General features: G+C 32.9%; 1 protein-coding gene across 2 annotated transcripts in view; it reads right to left on the reverse strand.

Annotated features, from left to right (window-relative positions):
* Positions 1 to 6333, reverse strand: part of fam204a (family with sequence similarity 204 member A) — a 34733-nt gene extending 28400 nt beyond the window's left edge. Inside the window, exons 1-5 of one of the 2 annotated variants that reach the window (XM_088635473.1) lie at positions 6260 to 6333; positions 5604 to 5893; positions 4308 to 4398; positions 4031 to 4067; positions 1154 to 1256 (exon numbers count right to left, since the gene is read on the reverse strand). In XM_088635473.1, coding sequence (XP_088491599.1) covers positions 1154 to 1256; positions 4031 to 4067; positions 4308 to 4398; positions 5604 to 5867 — 495 coding nt within the window. In that variant the 5' untranslated portion in view covers positions 5868 to 5893; positions 6260 to 6333. The other variant, XM_088635472.1, reaches the window with a different exon arrangement.
* Between the last annotated feature and the right edge of the window lie 3170 nt (positions 6334 to 9503).

Genomic DNA, 9503 nt, shown 5'->3' on the forward strand with positions numbered 1-9503 from the left:
TGTAAACAGATGAATTATTCTTGTAGTGTCTTCAATAGCTTCATAACTAAATATTTGCTCAAAGTTCACATGAAACAGCATTCTACCTTATTTTCAAACTATTCATTAACTTTGTATAACTTATTTGCAAGTTCTGTTGTAGTTTCTGCTTCCATAATTATTAAAAGCTGTAACTTACTATTGTAATAAGAATACTTCCTAAATGTGCTTCAGAAAAGCTATATGAGTTTTACAATGCACATCAAAGAGACACTAGCTTCAATGGACTGTGGCTCTAATGAGTTTTGTGTACAACAGCTGCTACATTACATATTAAGGGGGAACCAAAGAAATGGATTAAAAAGCCATGTTAACACAAAGAATACAATGAAAAATACAACAGGACAATTGTAAATGGATTTCAAGAAATATTTGTAACTTTTCTGAGCAGCATTTTGTCATCTATCCTACTTTACAATCACCTTCAAGACCTAGTAAAGATATTTGTCAAGTTTATTTTAAGATATTTGCCAAGTCTATAAACATTTTTCAAGAGTACGAATACCAATCCAACCAGACAAAAATAATCAGACAATAACAGCTGCTTTATTAAGATATGTTGCACGACATAAGCAACAGGAATTTTTTAAAAATGAATTATAGCTTTAATGTAATCACCCTTAATGAGACCACCAGTCCCCATATGGCACTGTGGTTTCTTCTTTTAAAACAATCTCGAGTCTGACGCGGTAGTTGAAACTATCAAACACTTCCCCCTGATGAAATGCCTTGAACAGATGTACGCAGGAAGTGAAATCCACATTTTATTTAAATCATACTGAAAAGAACCCACAGAATTATCACTCCCATGTCTGCTTGAAGGTTTTCTTAAGCAGATAATCTGAGTGTTAAATATAACAGCACACATAACATAATACAAAATCCCAGAAAGCCTTTTCAAACTGAATTGCTTTATCAGTTGCTAAATTTGATGTTTAAGCAAAGGTGGGGGGGGATGCGGCTCATCTGTCCTTTATGGACATTTAAATACAAATATTACACAAGTACTTAAGAGGGGGGAAGGTTGTAAAACTACATTCTATTTTACATACAGCACAATGGTATTTAAAACAAAATCTTCATAGAGAAAATAAGACAGCAAAGGAATCATTACCTTGGGAAGAGGTCTGCTGGAGGCAGGAGGCTGAAACCTATCATTTATGCCAAAGTACTGCTTAAGCTCATTCCAGTGTGCTTCACGCTCAGCTTGAAGCATGCTGAAAAATGACAACATTTTCAACAATTTCTCACAAACTGTTTTATGTAAGATCATTACATAGACTGTTCAACACAAGGGTTTTCAACATGAATACATTCTTTGACACCACTACTCTTATACCAGGTACGATGAGCTGTCTGGTAACATGTATAAGCTGCTATTTTTTTTTAAAGATTGGTTTCTTTTATTTGCTCTTTTATTCATCAAATAGAGCAATTCATAACAAAAAAAACATAAGTAATCACAGGTACTTAATGAATACTAAATTCAGAAATAAAACACTGGTACCAGATGAGCCTAGAATTAATCATAAAATGGTTCATAACAAAAGGTTAGACTGCATGCTAAATTCTAAGCTTGTCACAATCTGAAAAATACACTTTGATGCATTATACAAAATAATTTTGAAAACAGCTGGAATGATGGAATAATTACTCTGCTTGATTTCCGGGAATCTGATTCCTCAGTGAATTACTCTGTATAAACTGCTTTGTGATTTCTGGAATTCATTCATATTCAGGTTGTATCATTGCTGACCAGAGCTGGACTGCCACGATCCATGCCATGTTCAGCTGCAAGGAAATCTGAAAGGACTCTGGGCTTGCAGAGCATGAGAAAGTCGTAACACAAGGTGCTCGTATCAAAGGAGGGAGGGGAATTTGTGGTAGCATTGTCTTTCTTCCAAAAAAGCTGCAGATATGACTTCTGATTTGGTATTCTTGTGAAAAAATGTGAGTTATGCCTAGGGTTTTCTTAAAGTGAAGTGATGATTACACACCAGTGTAAAAAGGTAAAAAACAACAGGTCAGCCAACAAATCTAAAATATACTTCTTAAGAAAAAAGCCTTGTAACATCAAGCTCATCTGGTAAAATGTATGTCTACTGAAATCAAGATGTCATTCACTTTGATTTAGTTTTGAATTTCAGAATAATATAGGGAACATAATTTCTCTCTCTTTTCATCAAATGTTTTAGTTTGTGAGAAATAGAACATTTCACAGAGAGGTTTTAATATTCACAGCTGAATAAAGTGTTCTGCATCCAGCCAGAAAAGACATTAACAACATCATTTTCATTTAAATACCTTACTAAGTAAAACAGTTCCAAATAACTAAAGTAGGTTTTCAAATCATGGCAAATTTCATAATTATTTTGGAAAAACTAAATCACCTCCGTGAAACATGAAACAAACACAAAGTTTATTTGCAGTACTATCAGAAAATTCTTGATTTTTAAAAAATGTTAAAAGGCCTTCTCTCTCGTTTTTTAATTTAACCTATCAGTAAAATGGATCTGTCACATAGTATGAAAGTCCTGAAATTGCTAAGGAATTAATTTTTACATTTGTACATGGATAGCACATTCATAACTCAATTATAGCACAGAACTAAACATGTCCAAATAAATTCTATGCAAAGCAGACTGATGTCAAAATATTTTCTGTCAGACTGAGGAATTGCACAGTTGGGTATAAAGCACTCCCATATTATTTGCTAAACTGGCAACAAGTTCCTAATTTTACAAATATAATTAAAAAAAAATAAAATGAGTACTTTATCATGCGTCATGATCACATTACTATTATTTTGTTTGCATTTTAAAATATACAACTTATTCCACAATTCAGTCAAATATCTAAATATTAACTCTACTCAGTAGAATGCACAAAAATACATTCATAAATTAAAACATGGCAACAAATCATTACATGACAGAAGCCATGGCAGCCCAGTTCACATGATGTTTAACAGAACTGTTATATCAGATCTTTTGATCTGTATAACTAACATGTGTTCTTTACGTGATATCCCTTTAACTGCAGTACATACACTATTCATTAAAGAGAAGTAATAGTGTCTGCCACTAATTTAATAATTGGTGGACTGTGTAAATGTATAAACATTGCTTCCAGACTAACCATAAATCATGCAGTTGCATCAATACTTCAGATTTTAAAAATACACTGTATTAAATTGGTTTATTGATGCCTCACCAATCTTTCATTTAAATATCATATAAAAACGGAGGTCTAATCTTCATTACAATGCATACTGCCTTTTTTGATAAGCCATATGCAGGTGAGCAAAGGCTTTCATTTATGAAAGGCTCTTTTGTCACTGCTTCTGCTTCTATCAATATTTTCCATGAGAACTATCCCCGTGAAAGATGTTAACTGAGAAGGCATTTTTACTGTACTATATCAGTTAACACAGCAGATAACAATATACAGTATGCAGGAACATCAACAACAGAATATCAAGTAGAATACATCTAACTGGATGAGTAAAAAGCAAAAAAATGATCAACTTCTTTCACAACAAAAACTTTGCATTTTCATTGCCTTTAAATATCTTCATTTTAGATGAGTGATACCATAAAATGAAATTCCCTGTAAATATTACCTTTTCCTGTAATTAAACTGTTTTACTGTTATTTCGTAACTGACTACTTGCCATTTTAAGCACAAGATCACAGGGGCAAAAAATGTAGCGATGCAAATAGTTTATGTCAGGAGGAATAACCCCAGTTTTACAAATATCAGCACTTGGTTTGCTGGTAATGTGCTGGGTTTCTCCCTTTGTGTGAATCTAACATTCTTGCACTCATACACCCCTTGAAACTTAGTTACACTTCAGAGAAATACAAATTATCTAACACGACATCTTAACACCTTATTACTGCTTTTATGAGTTATAATAAGTTTATTATTATACTCTCCCATTAGAGGACAAAAACTAAACATAAAACCACAACATATTTTGGTACTGTACCTCTCCTTCTCTGGCTCCATTGAGACTGTTTTCTCATCTGCTTGGAAACATAAAATGCACATGAGGAAAAACTCCTTTAGATTCTGAATCTACTTCTGGAGGTTTAAGATAACACAATGTAGTCATAAATCTTACTTTAAACACTTGTAAAAAACGTTGTTTCTTACATGTTTATCAACCAGTTTGAATGGTTAGACACAATAAGTTCCTTCTTATTTAAAAAATACCTGCACCTCCATTTAAGATCTATCATTTCTATATAAAACATTGGTTTTACCTTTTTTGTGGCGTTTTCTTTTTCGGTGCCTGCCCTTCGATTGTGGCTTTTTCTTCATTTCCAAATGTTTATGCTTAAGTTCTTTAAACTTCTGCACAGATGAAACACACAATAGAATTAAAAAAAAAACCCAGAAAAATACATACAAAAAGCACAAAGTTACATTTTATCAAGAAAACAATGATTAATTCAACCCCATATAAATTCTCTTCATGGCTAAGAGAAAAGAGCATTCATGGGTTTCTCCATGTTCTGCATTTCTAGGTATTTCAAGGTTCTTAATTACAGTTTGGGCCTTATAAAACCAAAATATATTGAGATCATACCAATCTATTTAAAAATAACTCCAATTCGAATTCTAAAAAATGAAAACACTATTTTTGATGATATAATATCTGCTATAAATTTTACACTTTGGTGTAAGAGGAAGTTTGCTTGCTTAAAAAAATGAAAACAGTCAATACGTTTTAAATACATCAATTGCAGATGGTTCAAACTGTAACACTTTCATTTCTCACACTCAACACTTCTCCAAATACAAAGATTTGCTTTGAGAAAAAAAAACTTTCATACTCAGAGAGAATATTTTCAGTTTCTGAAAAGTACCTGTAACAGTTACCAAAAGCCTTAATGCATACATGTCATTTACCATCCTTCTACTTGCTTGGTAAGTATTAAACTGTTATTAAACTATTTTGAATATTATTTTAAACATTAGACAATCTAATTAACAAATTAGTGTTGATAATTCAGCTCAGATTCAGAACACCCTCCTGATTAAAGTTACTGCATTATACTCCTTTGTCACGACTTTTCCAGATGTCATAGCATAGACATATTAACTCACACCATGTAGGTTTTGGAAGCATTTATGATATAAAAATGTTAACAAATACTTATTTGTATATATTCTTCTGAAAATAGGCTATAAAGATTATGAAGTGTTGTTATGTTTAAATATAGCCGTAATGGACGTGTTATGCAAAATCGTTATCAAATATGATTTAGGAATAGGATAAGTTTTCTTTAAAACTTTTAAAAAGCTTTCTTTAGTGTTTAAAGCAACAGTTTTTGTTTTCGTTCATTTAACGATTTTATAGTCTACACCACTTGCACTGCAGTCTTTTAGGACTTTATTTGTCAATTTATTTGGGTAGTTCCTTATACCATCAACAATAACATCAACACACAGTATCTTTATATCGCATTTAAAGAGAGTATCGAATCTCCGTTTGGATTATCACACATTTACATTTCATTGTATTATTTTTCTTTACAATCAATAACCAAACCTACTTTCCACATCTCAAGTGATACTCCAGGTAAGCAATCGTCCGTCGATACATCTTTCGACTCGCTCTCAGAGTTTGACTGTGTATTTTTATTATTATCGAGCCCGGTGTCAGTTGCTTCCGAATCAAAGGCAGATTTAGTGTTCGGAGATACAGCTCTTATTGTAGTTGTTTCTAAAGCATCTTCCGTAACGTCAGCACCTTGCTCATCAGAATTTATTTCTTCATCACTTTCGTCGTATCCCCTTGGAAGAAGTCCACTGTACATCTTGGAATCTCAAGGTTTTCTTATTCCTGATTTTAACGAGAAAACACCGTTTTTACTCTCAACAAATCTCGTTTCAGGCCTTGCGGAGGAGCACGTAACCGTAGAAAATACTATATTATAAGAGCAGAATGTAACAGCGATTTATTAATTGTAAGGACTCCCATTTTTAGCAACATCAACAAAGTGAAAATGAAAATATCATAACATTTTTTAAAATATCGAACCCTCTCATGGACTTGTGCGTTGTTGCGAAGTAAATGCTTTTTTCTAACAAAGAAAAAAAACACTAAATGCTAAAGTAAAAAACGTTTTTTTTTGTATATATATACAGTATATAATTTCCATTTTTACACCAAACAGTTCATGATAAAGTCATGCTCCCACAACATTACCATGTTTATCTTCCGTGATGGGCAGGCAGCGTGCCTCAATGCAACAACAATTATTCTGATTGGTGGCTTCGTCTCGTTTGCAGCCAATGAGATACTTAAGTCTTGACTTGTTTCCTAAGTAACCGCTAGTATGTATGGGGTTTTAAATTTAGGCATCTTCAGAACTTCGTGTTGAATTTTGAATTTACGAAGGTGATAAAATAAACAAATAGACCTCTAATAAAGGTTTGTAATAATAATACCTGACTGGCAAGTTATCAAACAATGATTGTGTCTTCTCAAACGCTTATGTCTATTAAATAAGCCACCAATCTGTCTCTATATTCAGAATCTTACAATAACTTACCATTATTTATATAGTTTTTTCTTTGTTATACAGACCGATAACTATTTTTTTTACTGTTTTACAGAAATATCCCAATTACTGTATCTGTAGAAGCTTTCAATAGTATAATATAATTATTGTAAATGATAAATATTAAAAATACAGAGAAATATACAGATAGGAGACCTATCACTCCATCTTTGCAAATACATAGAAATAAACCTCATTAAATGGCAAATAAAAACGAAAATTTGGAGATTCAATGGAATTGTTACAGAAAGTCTCTCGATTGTTAAAAAAGGGTGTAAAACAGTACCTAAGAGCAACAGACCCATTGTAGTACTTGACGTTTGCACCAAAGATTTTTAAATGTCATCAATCTCCTACAGAAAATTTAAATGTTAATCTATTCAACTTTGATTTGCAACCTTGAAAAAAATAAATTACCCCCTGTTGTGGGTTAATTAATGCAGACAATTCTGATATTAATTTGTTGTGTCCTGTAGAATGCACTGAGCAAGTCTCTTGGTCGTTTCATATTTATGAAATGAAATTTCAGTACCACAGGTTTTGCCTTTGAGCTAATGTTACCAGGGTGATCATCAAAGCCTTTTCAGTTTAGAGTGAAATTAGTTCCCAGTTTTCTAAAAGTCATTGTAAAAGTTCAAAGGTGAAATCAGGTAAAGAAATATAGGTGTGGAAAGAAGAAATAGTATTGGTTTTAGTTTTTGTTAAGTTTAAATTTGTTGATATAGCTGTTATGTTTTTAACTTGGTAACGTTCAGTTGTATTTTGTTAGAAGGAAGAATAAGTCAAGTTTCAAAGGTTATCTTTTTACGTTTTACATTCCTTTAATAATATAAATAAATAAAAATAGACTACAAGCTTGTACTCTTCTGTTTCTTAAATTATGTTGTATATGATATTGGGCTTCTTCCCTGATTTTGTATTACTGTGATACTGTAACTCACTGTCCCAGCACAAAAGGTCTGAAGAATGTCCAAAATTAAAATAAACAAATACATAATTGTAGCTGACATGTGACTATTTTATAGTAAGCAAAGAACTACTTGCAGTATGTCCAGATCAAATACATCAAATAGAAAAAATAAGTGTGTAAAATGAAATAGTAGTTTTACTTTGCACATAAAACATACATATCAGTATCTTCTAATGGACTTGTTTAGAGGGATAATTATTTTAGGCACAATATCAGGAATGTTGCTTACTAGACTGGAAATGTTTTAACTAGTGAGTGTCATGCTAAAATTACCAATGTTTTGCTTAATTATGGTCAAAGCTTTATATATAGGGACCCAACTTTGCTGTGTGCAAATTACTTGACTAACTTGATTCCCAGTCAACAGACACGTTGTTCTTTGTTTACTTCAACTTAAAGTTTAGGGATAGGACTTGTGACACACACCATAAACATTACTCTCATCAATCTCCACAAGTGTTGTCCTTAAGTAAGCGTGTACAGTTGTGGCTAAAATTCATTTTGCAACCCATAATCTATAGCAAAGTCTTCGGTGATCTAAACAGACCATTCAAAATCCAATCATTAACAATGTTTAAATGTATAGCTATGATTGAAATAAAAGAGTAAAAATCGTACATGTATGAATTTTAATCATACAAGTAAGTATAAATGTATATTAAAAATAGTCCAACATTCATTCAAATGTCCTGTGTCCTTTGAAATTGAATAGCTATTTTTAAAGTTCTTGGTAGTGAGAGTGAATGTCACATCAGAAATTCTGACATTTTAATCACGCTTCTTTCCAAAAGATTAACATTCAATCCAAGTGCATAAATGAATTCTCTTCACTTACACCCACTACAGTATATGTAGTCATTCCAGTTTTAATTCTTCTGTCTGCTTAAAAATTTAATTCAGTTCTGCAGCGACGAAATGGAATGGATTGAAGCTTGACTTAACAGAAGTTGAAAGTGAAGCTTATTTCTTGTTGGAATAAACCATCAGAAAGAATAACATACCCAGGTAAGAGTTAGTATGTCATCCTAGAAGGTCATAACTAGAACTTTACGAGCTGGATTTTTGCCCAAGGAATTGGAAATTGAAACAACTACAAAAAAAAAGACCTACAGTAGAGAATGACTGGGCATTGCACACTATAATTTTAAGTCAAAGAGGGAGTTTTGTAGGATAACCCAGCATCTGGAAAGGATAGAAAAAGCTGTGGATAGTTTCAGTTCAGAACTCAGCCTATTACTGTTAACCCAGTGTAGTCACACAACTGAGGTAGGTTGTACAGGTGTCCCTGCTCGTCCCTTCAGGGGGTGTCCAGTGTGCCTTTATAATACCTGCTTTATAATATCTTGGAGCCGGAACAGCTGTGACTACAAAGGTGAGGCGTCTTCCTCCAGGGCTCCGCCTCCACACTAGACACGCCCCTGCCTAATGCCACAATATACACTACTATTCAAGCTAGGAAGTCAGTGATGTGACATGTTTACTATACGTTTCTACTTCCTATGTAGCAATTCTGTTGCAATTGTCAGTGTTAAATCTCTTTGGCCTAGTGTATGACCGATCCATGATTTATTTTTATAAGTCTCTTCTCACTGCTGGCTCATCCCTTTCATTTTGAATCATCTGCAAATTTTTGTATCATCTGCAAATTCAATTAATTTCTCACTATACCAAAGTCTAAACTTTTAATCTAGGTCAGAAGGTACAATGGTCTTGAAATTGATGCCTGTTTTACACCATAAATTGACTAACATCAGCCGATTTAGAAGCTATTGTATGCTCATTTAGATGACTTGCAGTTTCCTACATGTTAACCAGTTTTCATTTCATGTACCTTCATTCAATCTGTGTGCATACAATGATTGTCATTGTGGCAAAAAGTTCAACTTTTGACCCATTTGGTCAGAGAGCATTCCTCCAGT

This window comes from Lepisosteus platostomus, chromosome 6 (genome assembly GCF_059453375.1).
Source record: "Lepisosteus platostomus isolate fLepPlt1 chromosome 6, fLepPlt1.hap1, whole genome shotgun sequence".
Classification (NCBI taxonomy): domain Eukaryota; kingdom Metazoa; phylum Chordata; class Actinopteri; order Semionotiformes; family Lepisosteidae; genus Lepisosteus; species Lepisosteus platostomus.